This window comes from Neovison vison, chromosome 8 (genome assembly GCF_020171115.1).
Source record: "Neovison vison isolate M4711 chromosome 8, ASM_NN_V1, whole genome shotgun sequence".
Lineage (NCBI taxonomy): Eukaryota > Metazoa > Chordata > Mammalia > Carnivora > Mustelidae > Neogale > Neogale vison.
This window is the reverse complement of record NC_058098.1, coordinates 119,655,837-119,678,806: the sequence shown is the minus strand read 5'-3', so window position 1 is coordinate 119,678,806 and position 22,970 is coordinate 119,655,837. Positions and strand designations below refer to the sequence as shown.

The following is a 22,970-nucleotide window of genomic DNA, read 5'->3' as shown; positions in this document are numbered from 1 at the left end:
TTTGGTGAAATCACCTTAGTGTGGCTATCCTCTCCTTAGGCTGTCTCTTCTGGGTTTTCTTCTTTCCCTCATCTGAAATTCTAGTGTCCCCTGCAAATTCTAGTAAACCATCTTCTTCTCAATCTTCCTTCTCTTTGGATTACTCAACTTTTTCCCATGGCTTCAATTTCCTATCTATTTGCTAATGACCCCAACCTTATTCCTAATCCTGAAGAGCACGTTCCCTTGGAGGTCCCCACGAGGTGACCTCTTCACATACACTCTGCCTTCAGCACCTTGGCCAAGTCTGCTGTGCCTTGTTCCCCAACCCACCATCTATGATGTGCCCAATCACAAGAGATATTCTCAAATCCTGCCTCTCCCCAGCCCCCTAACCTAACTAAAGGCCTAGGCCTGTCAATCCCTCTTACTTATCTCATGGCCATGCTGTTTCTTCACATTCCCATCATGTCTTGTCTGCATTACCGCAGCAGCTTCCCAGCCAGCTTTATCCCCTTACAATCTATCCAGCATGCTGCAGCTAAAACGATCTTTCCAAACTGCAAATTTTTAACATGTTTCAACGCTACCTAACTGCTTGCAAAATGAAGCTGAAACCCTTAATCACAGCTTCCTATCCTAGTGACCCAGCACCACTTCTGACTCCTCCCCTGCATGCTCCAAATTTCGGCCAGGTTCTGCCTGACCCACTCTTCTTTCTATGGACCTCTACAGGCATGGCCTCCTTCCCCGTGTCTGAAATGCACTCTCCTCTCTTTCAAGGTCAGGCAATTTTCTGTTCTTCTAATCTTGGCTTGGAAGTTACTTTTCCTGGAAAGCATTTCTTGGTCTCCCCAGGCTTTTCCAAGGTGGTCTCCGAGGACATCTTCGTAATCGATTACCAAACATTGTGAACTTATCTGTCCCCTCTACTATTGGCTGCACCGAAGGCAAGGACTCATTTGTAGTTGGGACCTCAGAACCTAGCACATAAGACGTACAACACAGGTCTGAAGAATGAGTGGATGTATCTGTGAGGGAAAAAGCAGGTGGGCGCCCATTGGGGAGAAGCCGGAGGGGACAGCGTCCCTTGACAAGTTAGGAGTTACACCAGCTCGAGGGAACTCCTGAGCTCTAAGCTGAGCAAGGTCTCAAGGTCAATCATACAGAGAAGAGAGACCAAACAAGTCACTAAGACCAAAGTTGGAATATGGAGCCTCGGTGGCACAAACAGGGAGCCTTGCATGAAGGGTGTCCTGGGAGACACCGGGGACAGTCATCTGATGCCTGTGGAGAGCTCTGACATGCTGGAATTGGAAATACCCATCTGTATTTAAAGGGCCGAGATGTTCTCCTTGGTTATCAAAGTCCCAGGGACGATGAACACTGTTCATGGAGGTGAAAACACTGTCCATCGAGGTGTCCGTCGAACAGTGTTCAAGGATGATGAACACTTGCTCTCTCAAGTGAGGGGAGACAGACTGAATCCTACCTGGACGGGGTTGCCAGACATGGTTCGGACACCCTCTTCGTCCAGACTCGCACTGTCCAATGTGGTAGCCACTGGGCATTGGAGCGTGAAATATGTGCAAGATGGCAAAGACTTTGTATGAAAAAGAATGTAAAATAGCTCATCATACTCACTGTATGTCAAAATGGTCATATTTGGGTGTACTGAGTTAAAATGTATTATTAAAATTAATTTCACTTGTTTCTTTTGCCTTTTAAAACATGACTATTAGAAGATTTCACGTAGCCTACGTGGCTTACGTCTATTTCTAACGCACATCGTTGTCCTAGATATTCCTCAAGCTTAGCTGGTATACAATCCGATTTCAGATTTCACCCTTACTGCCAGACAATGGTTTCTAGATGCTGGGTTCTTTCATACGAGTAAAATAAAACCTTAAAAAATTTATAAAGACCATTATTAGGTTTGCAACATTTTGTGGGAGAGAACATATTTTAAAAATCCCATCATCTAATATCATCCTTTCATAAAAGGCTGTTTAAACACTAGAAAAGGCTGCAATTTCAGAACCATTAAAAACCCTTTACATTGTAGAATTAAGCTTTAAGAACATCTCACTCACGGTATCCCTTCTTGCCCCAACACCAAGGATCAGATTTGTACTAATTCACACGTGAAAGTACAGCTCAGAGGTCTGCCCACTAAATTATGACGTGCCTGGGTTCGACACCCCCTCCCCCCGCCACCCCATGTGCCATGCACACAGAACACGGAAGACAGGAAGCCTCTACTCTTTGCTCCAGAACCAAGAGCGCCACGTCTGTTCTTGGGGCTGCTGAGCCTCACAATGGTTTTTATGATCTCAGGTCCCCACTTATCTCCTCACATACTTTTGCTGCCTGTGCAACTGGCTCAGAACTAGCATCCGACTGGGGGATGCGGATACGTCAGGCTAAACTTAGGCCTTCTGGAAACCGCCACTTCTCCCCACTAGAGAGGACCCCCTTGTTGGCCCAGACAACTGATTTTGCTCCGTTACGTGGACTAGCTCCTTTGAAACGAGTGGGAGCCCGGAGTTTGGGGGAAGCCACAGGGAGGCGGCAGGACCGTCCCTCCAGGAAGCGTGACGGCTCTCGGGACACAGCCAAGAGGCTTCTCTAGGGACATTGCCAGGACCTGCGTTCGCCGGTACCAAGCACCACCCAGATGGCAGCCGCGTGCGCCTGTGCTCGTGTGCTTAATGTGTGCGTGCACACACGCGGGAGGGGGGAATGTTCTCAAAAGACAAAGGCAGAGTGTAGCTGGGACCAGGAAGTGTGGAGCTGGGCCAAGGCCTAATTTTGCAATGTTTCTGAAAAAGATTTCCTCAGTGTCTGGGACAAGGGTTCCTTCAAGTCTTATTTTAGCCCTGCCAGAATCACGTTACACATTAGTAATAACACACAACACCTACTGACCCCTGGTTCTGCCTCAGGTCTTCTCCCAAGAGCTTGAGATCTGCACAGTGACTCTCTGAAGTCCTCCTCTCTCATCACAGAGGGGACTGTGAGGGCAGGTCAGTGAGCAGCAGAGCCTCGAGATAAAACCAGATGGGTCGGCTCCCAACTCTGTGCTCTCACATGCTCGTCTTGGGGACCCCTGGATGGTCATGTGAGTCAGTGGCTCCCGGCCTTTCTTTCACCTTTCTCCCTGCCTTTGGTCTTGAAGGACACATGCTAGAATGTTCTGGAAAGATGCAAAAAACACAAGTCTTGGCTGTCCCTCACCTGCTAAAGAATAGCAGTTCCCTTTGATGCTCCCTGAGCAATTCCCTGATATTTCTCAGACTCTCCAGCTCAAGGATCAGAGAATAGTCAGTCTTTCCTTTTACCTTTTGCCTTCAATCCTCAGACTGAAGCAGCTGGGATAAAACCTGTAGCCCTAGTGAATCCAGGGTTGCAGCCACTGAGCTTAGGGACCATCTGCTTGAGGGCCAAGTGTTCCCCACTTCTTCTCCTGCAGACTCACAACAGTGTGCCCTTCTGGAAGGTCCGAAGGGGGAGGTAAAAAGCAAAGGCTTCTCACAGCTTCCCAAGCTCTCCCCCTAGCCAGTTCATCCATCTATCCATCCTGAGTCGGTCCTGCCCCACATTCTGCCTCCTTTATTCTCACTTCTGCCTGCCCAAGCTGGGTCTGCACCCTTGCAAAGCCCCCTGACTGTTCTTGCCTGCAGAGCTGCCCCAACATCTCCTCCCTCCCTGCTCTCCCTAGCCTCACTTGGGTCCTTGAAGCCAAGCCCTGACCGCATCCCAAGGCCCCCCAATCACACTAACCCCCAGCCCTGCCACATAGCTCCCCTGTCTGAGCCTTCCAGTCCTGCTAACCTGGTCCATTCATTTCTCCCTTGAGCACGACCTCCACATGCCTCCCCATCCCCCACATCCCATCTTCTTGTCCAGGGCTGCCTAAATGCCAGCCTTATGCCCACTCACGTCAGCGTCCCCTACCACATTTCTCATTGGAAGTTACTCCCCTGTCTGCAAAGCTGTGCTGTCTTCTCCATGGGCAGGGCCCACTTTCCTAATTCTTTACATTTCTTAAGGGCAACTTAGTCAACCGACTGGAGTCGATGTCCTCATCTCTCAACCAGAATCACAGCAAGGCTGCTGGGCTGGGAGAACACATACAAGGTGCCTGCCACGTGCCAGGGGAATACTTTGATCAATAAACGTTGGCTGATTATGGTCCCGGATTTATGGGCTAACACTGAGAATCCTTTGTTGAGTGAAGGTGGGTTTAAATTTCCCAGGATTTGATTTTCTCCCTCTGTTTCGAGGATTCTTTCCCCATACCTGTACTCCCAAACCCTCATGTTTTCAGGAGACAGTTTGACAGGGAAGCCAGCGAGGTACGCTTTGGGTCCGCAGTCCCTCAAGCTGTACCGATGAGAGACTGTGTGTCAGGGACGCTGCTGGCACACCTTCCCCGGTCACTCTAGGTTATGGAGGAGGGGGGCAGATGGATGTGTGCCCCTGGGGTAACGAGTGCTCACAGTGAGCACAGGAGTGAGGGGGAGCCACTGAACTCAGTGGGAGGGGGTGAGATGTCTTCTTGGAAAAGACCCTCTTCACCCCACCCCAGGTTCCTGAAAGATGAAGGAGTGCCCTGCGCAGACAGAGCAGCACAGATGAAAAGCCATGATGCCTTGAGCACCGTCAGGGAACCACAACCCCTGACTAGCTGGGGTGGACCGGCCTTCCGGAAGAAGCGAGCCAACGACCTTAGAAGGATTTTAGATGGGAAGCCAAGTGTCTGCATTTAGAAAGATCTCCATGGAGGAAAAGCAGAGGACAGACCGGTAGGGGGCCAGATGCATGGTGGAGGGCGGTGGGGGCTGCCGCAGAAGTCACCCTGGTGAGAGGGGACAGCCGCTGAGGATCAAGCAAGGCCAAGGTCCAAGGGCTATGTAGGAGGCACACTCAACGGAATGAGGGTGGGCCAAGTCAGACTCCAAAGGTGTGGGCTTGGGTCCAAGGTCAACAGTGGGACCTGTCCTGAGGTGGAACGGGTGAGAGCAAAGTGGATGCCTGCTGTCTCCAGAGGTGGCACAGGCAGGCTCGGTGAGGCTTGGGGTAAGGAATAAATTATGTGTCCAGGGGTGCTGCGTGGCTCAGTAGGTGAATGCCCAACTCCTGATTTCAGCTCAGGTCATGAGCTTGGGGTCGTGGGATGGAGCCCCATATCAGGCTCCATGCTCAGCTCAGAATCTGCCAGAGGTTCTCCCTCTCCCTGTGCCCCTCCCTCTGCTCTCTCTAATAAATTAGTAAAATTAAAAAAAAAAAAAAGATGTGTCCATATGATGCATCAAGGGGAGACGTGGCAGAGCAGGGAAGGAGAGCAGAGGAACGAGGCCGGCTCTGGCCGGTGTCAGGGTTATGGAGAGGGTCAGGTGGGGGCAGGAAGTGAGAGCTGTCCAGACACCCCTGCTTCAGTCAAATATCAGGGTTCCCCTGCTGCACCAGGGACACCAAGGACAACCACAGGGACATTAGCTGACCATGCCCTTGCAAGCCCAGACAGAACCCTGCTGCTACGTGACTCCACAGGGCCCCCTTCTTCTGTCACATTGTGCCTTGCTTCAGCTGCTTTTCCAGCCGCCCCCAGGCCCACCGCTCGTGTCACTCCATCCCACTGTCTGTCACCCTGGCCAGCACCGGCTTTCCACAGCCACCCGCCCCCCAGCTGTCACCTCCTCTGCTCTTTTCATCTGCTGTCAGACACAGTTCTGCTTCCTGGCCCCCGGCCCTGAAATCACTCCCTCTGCTGGCCTTGGCTTCTCTCCCCACTATTTTAAAAGTACACATTTCACCAGACGCGGCATCGCGCTTGCCTCATTGCTTATTTTGCGCTCGGGTTTTTTAAGTTAAGTTTGACATTCAGGCAAGTGAAGTGTTTCGGAGCCAGGAGCCAAGGCTGAGAGGCAGGAAGCGCCGTGCAGAACTTCTCTGCCTGCACCCTCCCCGCCCCCGCACCACCCTGTTCCTGGAGCACACCCCAGCTCAGAGGTGGGGGACTGGGCACAGAGCCAGGGCCTCTCCAAACTCATTCACGTAGCTCCTTGCTCCTTCAGGGCCGGCCCCCGCTCTGCCCTGCCTCCCAGGCTTGCTGCCAAGCCTCGGTAAGATCCCCGGGTCTGGGTGCTCCCAGGGATCCTGGGACTCGGGCCACCGGACACTCAGCACAACAGCTAACAGACAGAGCTGACCCGGGGCTAAAGACTGTGCTTGGCCTCCAGCATGGATTATTTCCCTCCCTCTGAAGGCAACCCTGGCTTTTACTATTATTTCCTTTTCAAGATGAGGCACTGGGGCTCAGGGAGTTTGAGTAACTCGCCCAAGGAGCAGCTGATACGTGATAGGCAGGCCCGATCTCAAAGCGCACAGGGCTAGGATGCCTCGCCCTGCCACTCCTTAACCAGCTATGGTGCCAGGGCTCCTTTCCCGCCCCTTCACCCCAAGTGCTGCTAAGAAAGGGATGTGGGGGGGGCACCTGGGTGGTTCAGTCATTAAGTGTCTGCCTTTGGCTCAGGTCATGATCCCAGGGTCCTGAGATCGAGCCCTGCATCCAGTGGGAAGCCGGCTTTTCCCCTCTCCTGCTCCCCCACTTGCATTCCCTCACTTGTTGTCTCTGTCTCTCTCTCTCTGTCAAATAAATAAATAAATCCATCCTTTTTTTTTTTTTTTTTTTTAAAGGGACGAGAGAAGGCTCTGTGCAGTCTTCTGGAGCTACAAGGTGTGGTTACTCTTACTCTGAGCATGGCCAAGGTTCAGATTTTACTGAGGAATCGTACCAGGTGCCCGAGACCCTCAGGAGGACCCGGGGCCCGTCCTGCCAGCCCCGTCTCTTTCTGGCATTAGAGGTGCAGAGAAGGGGCACGTCACCCCAGCCAATGGTTCTTCAAAGCGCTGGGGGGTAACGGGAACCCAACACGACAGCATTCTGTGGTATAAAGGGAGAAAGTTCACATGTTCCGACTCCTTATTCCACGCTGAAAACCGTGGGCAGGTCCCCAGTTTTCAGTCAAGCCGCCATCCGTGTGACGCGCCCACTCCAGGAGCAAATAGCTCTGCTGTTGAAAGATGGTATCAAAGCAGCTTACGCTGGCATCTCAAGTTGAGTGGGGGATCTGGGGACCTCCACCCAGGGGAAGGCGTAAGGGCGCAAAGAAATGGGCAAGCCGGCCATAAAGGACAGCTCTTGTGGTCCTGCAGGCCCTCAAGTCTCCTTAGGAGGAGAAGAAGTGTGCGAGGGGAAGGATTCATCCAGGGCCACGGTGGTGGGGGGTGTGTGCTGCTGAGCTGGAGGGAGTCGTGCTTCTGGAAATAGCCTCCAATCAGATTCAGTCCCTCAGTCAGTTCCTGCACATTCTTATCAGCACCAGTATTTTCAACCAGCAGACAAGGCTGGAAGTGACCTTAATAAGCATCTCTGAGCTACGTCTCTCTTCCTACCTGTGAGGAAACAGACACACTGAGGGCTGAAGTGTTGGGCACTATCTTAGACAGGACCCACGGCTTCTCACGCTCCGTCTAGTGGCTTCCCTCCCGTTTATCGTGCACCTCCATGATGTGGGAGAAAATGACATAAACACTCTGTAGAGAAATTATTGAGGACAGACTAAGAGTCAGGCATTGTGCTTTGTTCTTGGGCAAAGGGCCTAGAGAGGTGAAGAGAGCAGGTGTGAAACGCTTGACTGGTGACTGGCGTGGCCCACGAACTTCTGAAAGGTGCCCTGCCTCAGTGATCAGGGAAAGGTGAACCCCAACCACAAGAAGATACCACGACTCAGCCTCTCAAAGGCTCGAGTGAAACAGACAACAGCCAGTGACTGACCACAAAGATGTGGAGCCATGGAACTTCGGACACGTACACGGCGGGTGGGGTCGACATGCGTGTTCACCAAAAGACAAGTACAAGATTAATCAAAGGAACATGGTTCATCAGAGCCCCACACTGGAAAAACCCCAAACGAGGATTAACAGTGGAACAGATACATCAATTGCAACAGACTCACACCAAGGAATAGTATACAGCAGTGAAAATAAATATACCACATCTCAGAAAACATGGCTGGTTTCACACACTTAATTTTGAGGGAAGCCAGACACACAAGAACACATACTGTGTCTGTTTATTTAAAGTTCAAAAATAAGCCATGCCAGACTCTAGCATTTGTAGTCGGGACAGTGTTACCTACGGTGGGGAGTAGGTGCAGGGACAACAGGGTGCTTCTGGCAAGCTAACAGTCGCCCTTCCCTTGATGGAGGTGGTTGATGTGGGAATGCAGGAATGTTCTCTCTGGAAATTTCTTCAAGCGGCATATGTATGAAGTGTCAACCTTTCTGTACGTCTGTGGGACTCATTCTAAGTAAGACGAAGAGAGGTTCTGGATCTTGAGGAATATTTTGGTCTTGCAGACATATTTCAAAAGTCACGGAAGTGAAAGGATTTAATATAGCCCACGATCAGAGGCAAGAGCCACAGCCAAACTCTGTAATGCTTTCTCTTCCCCTGAGCACTCCAGCTGTCTAGCACTAAAGAGAACATTCCAGGATGCACAGTGGAAGTCCAGGGTCTCCTCTTCAGCCTTCTGCTTTCTTAAAAATGTATATTCCAAAAGCAATGGGGGAAAAAAGGATAACTTAGAGGAGACAGCCATGATGGCCCCTTCTCCTTGGTGTTACTGGCCCCCAAGTCCATGGGTCAGGGCTTGTTCTCAAGGCTAGTGAAGGGAACATTCTTCCTAGGGGAGTGGCCCTCTGGTGAGAAGGGACTGGTGGCCTGTGGAGGGCAGTGAGGAGCGCCCAGTCACCCAGCTGGCAGATCTGCCTCCCTGAGGAAGCCCCATGAGAGCAAGTGTTTGGATTGCTTATTGACGAATATGTCCCGGTGTGAAAATGAGTAAAGGAAACCTCAAGCTGTCTTTGCCTGCAGCCAATGAGAAGCTGCCACCACTTCAAACTCTCTTTTTCCTCCAATGAACATTTGTTCCGAAGGACCCCTCTGACTTCCTTCTTTCTCCCACTGGAGGACGCTCTCCCCTTTGTTCTCCAGACTTGCCTGTGGTTCCCCCATAGATTGTAGATCCCAAACTGCGATATCTCTGCTCTTCCTGAGCAAACTCATTTGCTGCTTGACACCTTTGTTGTTCGATTTTTAAGGTTAACACCTACTAACCTAAGACTCAATAATTGGCAGGATAAATTCTGCAAGGGAAATATTTAATTCCAAACCAGTTTCCCAATTCTGGGCACTGAACACAATTCTCTGTATCTTTCCACATTCCTTTCCATCATCTCCTTCCTCAGGCAACATGTAATAAAGGAGGCAAACCCAGGGGGGAGAGAGGGAAATGTGCCTCCACAGCTAAAGCCATTTAGTGCCTTTTAAGGCACACAGGTTCTTCTTGGTCTTGGCGACAGAACACAAGAAACTACTGACTCCGTTAGCTGCCTGAAATATGTTATATCCATGCCCCAAGCAAAGCTCAAATCGAAGTATCAAACTATCTCAACTGGGAAACAGAACCCTCACACATCATTTTTTCTCCTTGCCCTACAAGCACCAGTAAAACATGTGCGTGCTCAGTGAACTTGGACATAATCCAGGCTTCCTAATCGGGACAGAATATATACATATATATATTTATCTACATACAGACCTAGAACCCGAAAACTTGGGTTTTGAGTTTCAGCCAAACACTGACTAGCTGTGTGATCCTGGACATGTCCCATAACCCCTCTGAGCCTCGATCTCTTTACCTAGGTATGTGTTCCATCTGCTAGTCTTGTTTTTCTGCCCAAGTCTTCGTAGCCAGTACTGGTACTCAGTCCCAAACCCAACAGTCAGACTGGACAGACTCCTTTTCCCGGACCTCACCATCTCCTTTTCTCTCCAGACCGGTTCTCGCTTCTCTCCCACCTCACCCTGGAACAAATTCCCCACTGTAGCACCCAGCACCCCCAACCTGAGGATGTCAATGCCTTAGAGCCAAGATCCTACATCACACTCTACCCCGTTGGGATGGTTTTGGGGGTGCGGAAGGCATCACTGTTCTGTTTGGACCTACCTTAGTATTCCCCACGGGCTCCCGTCCATCTCGGCAGGAGCTCCACTGACCCAGGACTGGCCAGGGATGCGTTGCTTAGGAGATCTCCTGGGGTTACTGAGATGATGAGGCTATGACACGATGAGAGTCCAAGCATTCCAGTGCTGACTGAACTGACTCTAAATTCCTTACCTTGATGACTTGGCTACAACCCGACCCCAAGTTTCCCATCCAGAATTATTCTCCCCTCCATCACCCACACTCCAAGGAAATTGGACTGACTTCTGCAAAACAGTGTGGCTCTCCCACCTCCTTGTCTTTGCGTATGCTGTTCCCTCAATCTGGGATGCCTGCCACCAGTTAAAATCCTACCTGTCGCCCCCAATTCCAGCTCAAATGCCATTTCCTTCCAAAAGTCTCTGCCTCCCATCCAAGTGTAAATGCCTTCTCCCTTCTCCTGGGTAAACCAGCTTAATGCTGTTTCGACTTTTTTTTTTTGTACAGGAAAGTTCCCAACTCATATGGTTTGCTCCATGTCCAAGACAGAAATAGTGACACCAAAACCAGGACAGGGCGGGAGATGGGCACTTGGGAATTGAGGACAGGAAGTCCATGCATTAGTTCCAGATTCAACGACAGGCCTCAGAGCAATTCACAGCTGAGCACCAGGAATCAGTCCCATGTGCATTTTCTCCATAGACCATGAGCCCCCCCAATTCCTAGCATTGAGCTTGGCATGTGGTTATTGCTCAATAAACCTGTTCAGTGGATGAATGAGTGAAAGAACAGGAAAATGAATGAATGAACACAACACACAATGTCAACGCTGGTGGGAATGAGCTCAAACAAGGTGTGAGAAGACATTACTGAAGGAAGCTCGTTCAGATGAATTCTCATCCACAATTTTCTTGACCAGTCCCCTTTCAAAGGCTGAGATGCTGCCTCTTTGGGAAATCTGCCTGAAACTCACAGAAGAGGCAGAGGTGGAGGGACAGGGGTAGCAAACAAGGACCTAGAGGCCCAGGAGTGGAAGGAATCCTGGCCCAGAGACACCTCCCAACTCAGCTTCTGTGGTTTCTCTTCCCCTCCCCCCTGGTGAGAACCTGCTCCTACACCTTGCCCCAGGGACTCAGACAGCCCCCAGGGCAGCAGATGCCATTCTTCCGGAAAGCCACTTCTAGAATGTGCAGAAACTCATTCTGCTGCCCCCATCCAAGGCTCCCTGGGACTCCAGGATGCTCTAGAGGGAAGCACACTCACAGCTACTAACAACAGGCTCACAAACTCCTGCACTGAAAAATGGTGCACAGGAGGGACCAGAACAGAGCAGATGGGGAGAGCATGTTTGCAAAAGCTTAGTGTCTGTGATGGGTTTCCTCTCTCGTCCCCTCCACCTTGATGCGGAATCACCAACTCTGTGCTAAGCTAGTGGAAGAGCCTTGACTCGGAGGGAATATGAACGTTTTTTATGCTTAGCCGTTCCAGCCGTAAAGATTTTTATCCTATTACCGCTAAGTGACGAGTACAAGGAGAGAAATGATGATGATCTTTGGCAGCCATTCCAACCGAGTAAATACGAGGAGGGAGACTGGCGATCCCAGACTGGGCCGCTGCCCCTTCATTTCCCAGGATGAAAAGGAGCAAAGGAAAAATGTCTTCCTGGTGAGACCTATCGAAGTGTGGAATTTTCCCTCCAGGCAAGCGATGGGTATCCCACTGTTTGAACCATTTAGCACCGTGCCCTGGACAGAGGCTGGGAGAGTAGGCTGAGGGGAAAAATCAGCGCCAGCCGGCCAGGAGGACGGGACCTAATGAAGCTTCCCAAAGGCAAGGTCTTCCAGCTCGTGGCTCCTGGGCGCAGTCCACCCTGCCACCTGCGCCCCCACAGTCAAAGCAACCCCATAATAAGTATTGCTAGGCAACAGCAAAAAATATACATTTGCTTTATCAAAATACTGCCCTCCTCTCCCGGGGGTGGGGGGTGCCTCTATCGAGTGGCTTCTTGTCTGCTAGATGTTTTCTGTGCTGCTTGGATGAGGGCAGGGCCAGCTGCTGTCACCCAAATGTGGGGACAGTGGTGGGGGCGGGACAACTGGAGAACAAGGACTGTTTGTTGGACCATCCGTGCTCGATAAACAGGAGAACTCTGCTGGGAAATCATCTCAGAATCACCCTGGCTAGATGCTGTCCCTTTGTTACACTGACACAGTGACACCATTGCCATCTCGTCGTCATCCTTGCAACCCCAGTGGACCTTGGCGGGACCCCAGGAGTTAGGGCTCTCATCCATGTTAACAGGATTGAGGGTCTCAGGGGACAAGATGGCAAGAGGTTGTTCCAACACCAGCACAACCAAGAGATTCCCACGGAGGCAGGCGGGAGAGCCGAGCACATGGACGTGGATGCTTCCAGAACGAGAAGACCGGCTGCAGCAGGATACATGGACTTGCAAGGTGCAGTGACTGTGCCCATAAAGCTTCAAGGCCTTCTAGTCCAATGTAGAGAGAGCAAAGCTGGGAGAGGACGTGCAGAGGGAAAGCCACTGCTGGGCCTGGTTCCCATGCCTCCCACTGGCCCTGGATCAGGGATGAGGAAACTGAGCCACAGCCAAGATGTATTGAAAAGCCGATGACAGCAGCTGTCCATCTCGAGACTGTGAAAATGTCGCATGTTGGGTCAGGGGTGGGTGGGCAAGGGAAGTTCTGGTTGTCAACCCCCAAGGGTGAATATGAAGTGGATCCTTTGGAAACCAGAGATACTCACTTTCTAAACTAGCCTGGATATGGACATCCCTCACTGCCCACCTCCCCCATAAAGCCTGGGAACGGGGAGTTCCAAGCCCACCTCCTTGCCTCGGTCACTCTGCTCTCCAGGTGACTCCAGCCATCCCCACAAAATACCCGGGGTTCCCTGACATGGAGGACCAAGAGGACAAGGTGATGGTTCTATTCCTCATGGGGAGATGAAGCCCCAGCCTCTATGAGGCTGCTTTTGCTCGGGGCCAGGCCACGATGTGCTTGGGAGGGCTTCCATAACTGCCAGTGTGCTTGGCTTTTCCATCGGCCCAGCTGCCTATCGGGCAAAAACTTCTGTGGCCCTGTCCCCTCCCCCCACCTGCTGCCTCCTCCGGCCTCGCGGCATTTCTGAATTCCTGGGCGATGCCCCCCAACGCCGGCCTCCCCGCAGCGTGTGCTCTAATGCTCAGCTAATAGCTCCATCTCATGCGCTCGTCCACACACGTCCTATAAATCAGAATCCAATTATGGTGGTAAGAAAATTGGAAGCAAATTTAATAAGCTCAGGCCACTCCCCCATGCTGTTTCTTTGCTCTTCTCTTCCCACTAATGAGAACTCCTTTCACGGACTCCGTTCTCCTGCCTCCTCATCTGAAGCCCCCGAGGATGGAAGGAGAGGAGGTTGGGGGGCTGCTTCTCTGTCCTCTTTCCCTCTTTGCACAGAAGACAGATGGGGCAAAGTAGTCAAGTGTCTTTGCAGATTTCCTCTCCCTCTCCTTTGTTCAACAAGTGTTTCTAGGAATTCTATCACCTGCCAGGCACTGTACTGGAAGCCAGCAAAGATGTCTCCCCCTAGAGGGTGGAAGGCCTCGTTCTGTTGCTGGGATTATTGATGTTTCAGTCTTGAGGTAAGAAGTGGGGCTGGCTTTGCAGCAGGGGTTCGGTCTTGCTGCCCCCTGCCCCTCCGGTGACAGCTGGCCACATCACATGGTGGGGGGTGCTCCTGGCATCTGGTGGGTGGAGCCCAGAGCGGCTGCCCAGCATCCTACAATGCACAGCACAGCCCTCGCAGTAAATGCCAGCCCCTGATTGAATCCCTGGGCGACGGGAGACAGGTCACCAGCAGCCACAGCTGGTTAGAGCAGGGACGAGCAGGCCCCAAGACGGGTCCCAGTGTCCTGGCAGCCCAGGCAGGCCGGCCCCAGGCATTACCTCAGGATGAAGTCAGGATACAGGAAAGCTGGCGTCACAGGATTAAGGGATTTAGCTGGTGGTTTTAACTTCACGGACACAATTCCCTGGGAATCGAGGGCTGGAAGAATGAGATCCTGTAGACAGAAAGTCCATCCCCGGGGGTGGGGGGCCCATCTGAGGGAAGCACCCTGGGCTTCGCTGGCAGTCTCTGGAACTCTCTTTAGCACAAGAGTGGTCTGGGCACACAGTCAGCCCCATATCACCCTCAGCCTAGACGTGGCTGACGCCATTGCACGAGACTGGGGCTTTGTACACAGTCGGCGCTCAAGAGCCCTGCCATGGCCTGGTCCCATGTGCCTGCCCTCATTCCTATTCCCTTGTCCTCTCCTCTCTCTGCTTTTTTGGATCAGGATCTCCAGATCTGAAATTCTCCGAGTCACACAATTCCTGCTCCCACAGGGCAAGGTGAGCGCCCAGAGGCACACATATGGCTGACAGACTTTTCCTCTTTGTCTTCCCCAAAGGGGCCTTAGATTCCATCTAAATCCTGTCCGTCCCTCTTGCCACCCTGCCAGCAGATCAAACTTCCCTGACAGATACAACACACTGGGAGAGAACCCCGAACGGGACCCGGTAAACCGGAATCCTGGCGGATGGTCTCAGTTCCTCCCCCACATCCCGCACCTATGTCCAGTCCTCTTAAACCACTTTCATTTCTGCCTCTCGGATCACAGATGAGGGTGAACACAGAAATTCGTCCTGCTCAGGGTATCCCCTGGAACCTGCCTGCTCGGTGAACCCCCCACTCCATGCCTCCCTTTTACAGAGCTCGTGTCCCAATGTACCGGCTCCTGTCCTGGCTGGGAGGTAGCCCTTCGTCCTTCTAGAGGTTCTCACCATCAGGACTCAGGACAAGGGAGGGACCAGGTGCCTAAGATGGGGGACTTTTCAGCCTTCTTCTCCATTCTACCTGTAGTCTCCGCTCAGGGAAATAAAATTACTTAGTCCTTTTTAAAAGATTTTATTTATTTATTTGGGAGAAAGAGCACAAGCAGGAGGGGAGGGGCAGAGGGAGAGGGAGAAGCAGACTCTCTGCTGAGCAGGGATCCTGACACGTGGCTCGATCCCAGGACCCCAAGATCATGACCTGAGCCGAAGGCAGATACTTAACCAACTGAGCCACCCAGCTGCCCCCAGGTTACCTAAGTTTTAAAGAAAATTCTATCAGATGCCAATTCTGCAGAATTCTGACAGAATTCTGACAGCAATATTACAAGACTCTGACTTGAAGAAGCTCTCAGGCCAGCAGCCAAGAATGTTCGAGGTAGAGCCAGTGCCCCAGATCTCTGGCTGTGGGGCATTTCTTACTGCTAAGGACACTCTCGTGGGTACCTCAAGGGGGAAGGGTGGTGTAGAGTTTGCAGACTCTTGGAGTCTTCTGAAGACTTCTAAAGCCACAGATACCTTAAGGCTCAGGGCCCTATGAGGGGATCGAGGCTCTGGCTCCTTTTATGAATGATGGTGACTGACAAGAGCCCCTCCATGAGATGCATGTTATGTAAATCAAGCTCTCTGGGTTGTACAGCCTAGCTGGCGGAACTGAGTCCACCCCCCTTCACAGACTGACAACTTAAGCACCACCAGATTGACCGGCATCCCAAGTCATGAAAACTCTTACTGTCCTGCTCCCAGTGACACCCCAGTATCCACACGCGGGTCTCCACAGACCCAAACAAAGACAGAAAGCTGAGAAGCTGCCCCCAGTCCGCCAGCCTCTCGGTTTAACCACGCCTCCAAGCCCCTCCACCCCGAACACGCGTGTCTGCTCTTTGGAGCTGGTGCCAAGTGCATTTCCCATGGGAGACAGAAGCACGGCCCTGGGGGCCTTCGGCACAGCTGGGCCTCCCCGTTGTAGGCAGGGAGGCCAGCCCGGAGGGGCTGGGGTAGAGATGGACCAGCTTACTCGGGACTCATGAGGAAGCAAAGGACTGTATTGACTCTAGGAGGGAGTGGTAATGAGGCAACAGGCCTTCACAAAGGCTCTTTCCCCCGAGAAATGAAGCTTTCTGCATTGAGTCAGGCCTGACCTGCCGTGGAGGAGACGGCAGAACAGAGGCTGGGGAAACAGAGGCTGGGGAACAGGGCTCCCCGCAGCACACAGCAAGGGCATGTGAAGAAGCCCCGCATCTCACATGACGAAACTGGGCTGTCCGAGGAAATGACCCGTCCCAGCGACCGACGAAGCCACCGACCTGACTTCCCAGGGGTCCGCGGGTCTTGCCCTCCCTCCCTTTGAAAGCTGTTCCAGGCCAGGCTGTGGGAATCTGGCAGGGAAACCAGGCCCAGGCCATAAGGTCTCTAGTGCTCCATGATTTCGGGGTGGACACTGGGTGAGGGGGGCAAAGTGCAGGTGAAGGGGTCTCCCCCATTCCCCCTGGAGGCGCCTGGGGGGTGGCTCACAGCGGTGAGGAGCGCAGAGAGCCTTAATACTGACTGACCGGCACAGACGGCGCATGCCTGCCTCGATCCTTGGCCTGGGCATCCCCAATCCAGCCTGCAGATGGTACGTACCTGCCCCGATCCTTGGCCCGGGTCCCCCCAATCCCGAGTCCAGCCTGCAGATTGCGTGTGCCTGCCCCGATTCTTGGTACAGCCCCCCCCACCCCCAAATCCAGCCTGTCCTTGCTCTGTCATCACCACCGGGTAGGGGAGAGAGTAACAAGTGGGAGCAGGGGGAGGTACCTCAGATGGCGGGTGTCGGGCACGGCCCGGCTGCTGGAGATCCGCTCGCTCTCCCGCTGGTTGAAAGCGTACAACTTATAGGGATCATCACCCACACGCCACTTTTTGGCATTCAGATACTGCCGCTCATCAAACTGGTCCCATGGGTCTTCCCAGTCAGAGTCCAAAGTCTGCGGAGCACAAATTCGAAGTCAGTGAGAAGAGTTCCCAGCCCTCCCCTAGCCCTCTTCTGCCTGTTGCTGCCCAGCTGCAGAGAACAGGTTTTCCCCGGCACAGTTTAGCCCAAGGATGGGGCCAGAGGTAAGAGGTTAATGAAACCTCAGCAACGATGATAACACACAGGGCGACGCAGTGAGAGCAGCTGCCGTTTGCTGAGCGCTGTGCACAAGGCGCTGTGCTAGAACCGTTACTCATTCCCCCTGGCCGTCCCAGGATGGGGTCCCAGGACCAACACAAGAAAACAGCCTCTATGGGCTAAGTACCTCCTTGCTCAGGATCCCACCCTCAGGAAGTTGGCTGGGCTGGGACTTGGGTTCTAGCACCCTGGGCCTGCAGGCCACCTCGCCAGGGTAATCTGGGAACACCTGGCTGAAAAGCGCTGGCTCGGGAGCAGGTACAGAAGGACTAGGAGTGTCATCCCCCCTCTGCAACAGGACGCAGGCAATCCATCTGTAAGAACGTGCTCCCCACCAGATGGAGGCCTGCGTGTTCCCCCCTTCCTCTGACCCGACCCAGGAATCTCTGATTACTTTTTTTAGATTATTTATTTATTTGAGAGAGAAAGAGCATGCAGAGGGAAGGGCAGAGGGAGAGTGAGAACCCCAAGCAGACTCTGTGTGTGCGGGGCCCCAAAGGGGACTCCATCCCTGAGATCATGGCCTGAGCCAAAATCAAGAGTCGGACCCTGAACTGATTGAGCCACGCAGGCGCCCCTAAAGCTGGGATTATATTTAAGAAGCATCAGTGCAGGAACAGTGCTTTAGAAATAGGAACAAGGTAGCTTGTGTACTCATGATCTTGTTCCGTCTTCTCCAGACGCTCTGTGTTGAGCTGGGAAGACAAGTTCTCACCAAAGTTCCGGGTTTGTCTGCACAGGTGGGACAGGGGTCGAGCAGAAAGCAGAGCTCAGCCTCCTGGGCCTGCCATTGCATCTGCACAGCAGAGAAGGCAAGGCACACAGTGAAGGGGTGGCTCGAGCCCAGAGCCTGGCTGCCTTGGCTGCCCCGACCATGCCAGCTCTCGGCCTCGGAGCCTCTGCACACTGGCTGCTTCCCTTAATGGTCCCTGCCAGGGGAGGCTGGCACTCTATCTCTGGGGAGAACCCACTGACCAGGTTCTGCCCTAGAATGTGAGGGCTGGGGCCTTGGGGCTAGCAACGTCCCCAAGGATGGGATCCTCACTCAGCGAGGTGGCCTCTGGTTGCAGTGCAAAATGTGAAAAGCTGCCTGGACCCCGTCCCTCCTGTCGCTGACCAGGAAGCCCTCCTGGACACACGGAACCTGATGGAAAGGCTCAGGGCAAGCCCCGCAGATGGTCGGCCAGGTGCCGCTGCACCCCAGAAGGTGGCTCTGTGGGGTGGTTCATGATGTGCACATTTATCTCACGCACCACTCGACCTTATCTGGTAATTGATCTGCCTCTCCCTCTCTCTCTCTCTCTCTGTTTTCTCCTTTTGAAACAGCATTCTCCTGCTAATAGCACAAAATGAAGCTTTGAAAACCAGCGAGTTTTAGCCAATAATTGATTTTATGAATGTGCCGGGATACTGCTGCTACACAGGAGGTGGAGTGTGAGACCCTCCCCCTCCACGCCCTACCCAGCCCGAGCTGTGCAATGTCACAGACTGACAGCTGTCACCCCTGAAATCATGGGACCCGGTAACGTCCCCCACTGGCTCGTTCCCAGTTAGATTCACTGCAAGTCTCTCAGTCAGGGGTGAGCTCCTCCAATACTCTGTGCCACGGAGGGGAGATGCAGAGATGGAAGGTCCCAGACCTCGAGTAGGTTGCAAGGTTGCAGAGAGACATGCATGAAGACTCCTTTACCGCTTCTACCAGAGGAATGAGGGAAACGCGGAGGGCTGCCTGGAAGAAGCGTCAAATCAGTTTGTGCTTGAAGGATGAGCAGGCAGGTTGCTTTGCTTAGGAGGAAATGGGAGAGGAAATATGTGTGTAGTGAAAACCCAGACAAAGGGCAGGAAGACCTGGGGAAGGGAGAATCTGCTGAGGACAGGGCTAGCTCAGGAATGGGGCAGCCAGAATGTGGACCGCAAAGAATGCATGAGTGAAAGCGAATTCTGCAATACAGCTGGGTCTGTATGAAGCAGGTCAGGGGGAAGGGCCTCTGGCCACAGGTGCTGGACGAAGTGGAGGGAAGAGATTGCCACAAGGAGCCCAGCTGGGAGGGGAGCTCAGGAATTGAGGCTGGTGGAAAGTGAGGGCCGAACAGGGGCGGTGCTGGGGCACTGATGGAAGAAGGTTCCACGCATCAGCTGGAGAAGCAGATGGAGGAGCAGGCCCCGGGGACGGGCTGGAGAAAAGGCAGGTAGAGACCTCTTGGCCTCGTCCCCTACTCTCTATTCACACCAGACCAGGCTCAAGGCCAGCAATCACCACCCTACAGGCAGCAAACCATTCCTGGCAGATTCTGCCTCCTTGGCGAGGGGGCCATGGGAACTGAGCTGTGATTCTGGACCCTAGAAAGCCCAGGGCCAGAGTAACAGCCTGGCTGGTGAGAAAAACTGAACAATCACTCAAAACTTCCCCGGAAGGGACCGCTTCCTCCAATGGTCACGTGCACAGAGTGGGTTCACACTTCGCTGCACTGAGATCCACTGAGGGGGAAATCCCTGGCCTGGGAGCTTGGTTTTCCTACAACAATATCTGGATGTATTAAATAATAGTGACACTGTGTTTAAAATACTAACATTACCATCTGAATAATAATTTCTGTTTTACAAGGCATCCCACACATATTGCCTCAGAATGCACACACAACCCCATCTGTACAGAGAGGGATCAGCAGGGAGAGAGGCTAGCTGGCTGGCTTGCCCAAGCTTCATGGCTAGAAAGTGAAGGGACTGCTGACTGAATCCTTCCTGAACCTCCCAACGCCTCTGCTTGCTCTATCACAGAAACCAATCGGGGGCATGTCCTCTGCGGAGAGCGAATGGAGAGGAGCGAGGTGGGGGCCAAGCCCATGGGAAGGACCAGCCCCTCTTCCCCTCCTGGTCCGCAGAGGGAAGTGGCTGTGGCCCTCCCAGGATTTCTAAAGGGCCCCAGACTCCCCCAGATACTTCTAGTACTAATTTGGAGTTGGCTTCCAAGCTCTTCAAATCATGAGGCCCCATAATCAGGCTCTGAGGACCCGGAGGGCGGCACATGGTACCCACACTTTGGATTCCTTGCTTCCTGGCTCCTGTGACCACCCGGGGCACTGCTTGGATCCGCATGTGCACCTTCGCAAACTTTGCTGTTACAGGAAGTGATAAAACGGCTCTCTCCCATCAGGAACACCCCCAAGGTCCCGCCCCAGGGCTCTGACCGCTCCTGTGTGGCCCCCACCACCACCCACGACCCTTCCTTGTCTCACTAACCAGAATTTACTCAACCTAGAGTGTGTACGTTTCCAGCTGTAAGTATGATGTCACACACAGAAAACCAAGATGATCTTTTCAACAGAATGTATCTGATTACGTCACCCAAAGCCCGGCTTAAATAACTGGGCACCAAAAATGAACATGCAGAAGCACATGCAAAGCACAGAAGCGGCTTTGTTTCTTTCCTCCCACTGTACTTTCAGGAGACACCCCAAGTCCCCTTTCCTCCGACCTTCCCTGGCCTGTTCCTCTCATTTCTCGTGCAGGCTGATTATTTGGCTCCAGCGCTATTAGAACTGATTATGGGGCTCTCTATGATTTTAATGTGTTTGTCTCCCTCTCTTCTTTCCCCCAGCTACTAGTTCTCTCATTGCCTTAGATCTTTTCTTCCCCACCCTCTGCCATTAGAATCAGAATGTCTCTATCACTTGAAGAAACTTCTATACTTCTCTGAACTGTGCTGATCCTTAATAAAACTTCTCAAACTTACCCTACGATAAAACAACCAACACTCTAGGGGTACCTATCACATATCATAAACATTCACATCTAATCCTCACAATCACAGCCGCCGATTTTACCATTCCCATTTTACAACTGGGGAAACCAAGGCAGAGAGTGATCAGGTGACTTGGCCAATGTCACACAGGTAGTACGCGCTTGAGCCAGGGTTTGAACCCATGGAGCCTGGCCCCACTGCCATGCTCCCGACCACGAGGCGACACTGCCTTCCCAGAGCCTCCTTGCCATTTCCTTTGGCCATCTTCAAAGACTATCCATGTGTTTCTCATTATTCTTCTCTGCCAACTTCTTCCTCTGTTTGGGATCACCCCCCTCAGAGGATCTCTGTGTCTCCTTCACCATCCCCACACTGGTCCACCACTGTTCTTCCTGAGTGGAAGACCGGTCTTCCCCCAAGCCAGGGCAGAAAAGGATGCAACTCCACAAAAGATTCCTGCAGGAAGGCTGGAAGATGCCGGGCTAACACACAGGAGGTCAGAACTGAAAACAATGATAGAGCGTATTTCAAGATGACAGAATTCATCTATCCATCCAATATTTGACACTCCAACATAACATTCCACTGTCCAGGGGACATCCCTCCTGGGTCCAGCCAGGGACACAGAGGTCCCAAAGAACCCACTCCAAACTTCGAAGGCCTGCGACTTCTAGAAGTTTCCTTCTAATATTAAACCAGAATCTATCTCCTGCCAGAAGCAAATGTAAATCCTATCTGGAGAAAACCATCACCAATTTACATCCTCAGGAGTTCCACAAAGCTCACTGAAAGACAAAATCATAATAAAAAAGATCAAAGGCATCTGGCTGGCTCAGTCAGTGGAGCGTCTGACTCTTGGTTTTGGCTCAGATCTGATCTCAGGGTCCTGAACTCAGGGTTGTGAGAATGAGCCCGTGCTGGGCTCTGTACCCAGCACTAGTCTACTTGTGTTTCTCTCTCCCTCTCCCTCCTCTGCCCCTCCCCACTCCACTCTCTCTCTTGCTTTCCAAAATAAGTGAAATAAGTCCTTTTTTTCCAGTGGAAACTATAAACAACAGATTAGATCTTCCTAAGACTTCAGATGCAAGAATTACAGATACAAAAGAAAGCATAACTGTAGATAAAATGGTTAAAATATGGAATAAAGACTCAGCAAAGAACCAAAGTTCACTGAAAAGGAACTGAGCATCACTTTTAGAAATGAGAAAATATAATAACAATCGATGGTCAATATCAAACAGGCCAAACAGAAAAGTTTACTCTTATCTGCAAAGCTTTCTCACTGGAATGCTGCATCTGTATTATCTCTGTGAGTCAGGCAAGCCAGTTGTGTTGTTCCCATTTCACAGGTGAGAAAACTGAGGGTCAAGGAAACAAAGGAGCGTGGTTAAGACCACGGACATAGTGAGTCCACTACTGAGACTCTGACCCAGGACTTCTGGCTTCAAAGCTCACGTTCCTTCGACATCATCAAGGAGTTTCATTCATCCACGGCCACATTTTACCCCCTTGCTGGATGGTGATAACCAAACATGTAGAAGTTATCTGCTCACACCAGTGTTATTCTAATACCCACCCAGCTGGGGATGGGCCTTATTTTTCCAAGGGCCAGTCCAGAGAGTGAAGAGGACAGCATATCTCTATGCAAATCCTGCCCAGAGTGAATGGGCTGGGAAAGGAAAGACCCTGGGAATGGACTCCCTCCCACCACAGCATGTAAGACGAATTCCAGCAAAGAAGGAAGGGCCAGCCAGGCCCTCCCTTGCTCACCTGGGCTCATGGCAAAGGAAAGAGCTGGAAAATCCTTTTCCCTCATCTAGGGACAGCCCATCAATTATGGATTATTAGATAAGATCTTCATTTTAATATTTCCACCATGTATTATCACCTCTTCCTCTGGCTGGAATTCTGTCTTGGGAGTTATTTAACTGATGTGCAGAAATCTAAATTTAATTTATTATGATCTAACTCACTTTAGAAGCCAAATTACCCCGCACTGGAGAAGGATCAAGTCAATATCCCACTTGGCTTTCTATTTATCTTCTGCAGGGTTTTCTCTCCTTCTCTTCAGCATTCATTTTATCTCGGGTGCTGGTAATAAATTTAAATTTTCCTCAGAATTAGGCAATTGCTCCTTTAATGCTGTAGTTTAATGGTTAGTATTA

The 22,970-nt window shown here is 52.0% G+C and overlaps 1 protein-coding gene across 1 annotated transcript in view; it reads right to left on the bottom strand.

Moving 5' to 3' along the window:
- GALNT14 (polypeptide N-acetylgalactosaminyltransferase 14) overlaps nt 1–22,970 on the bottom strand; it is a 209,053-nt gene that overhangs the window by 55,047 nt on the left and 131,036 nt on the right. Inside the window, exon 2 of the mRNA XM_044261823.1 lies at nt 16,709–16,878. Coding sequence (XP_044117758.1) covers nt 16,709–16,878 — 170 coding nt within the window. The remainder of the gene's footprint in view (nt 1–16,708; nt 16,879–22,970) is intronic.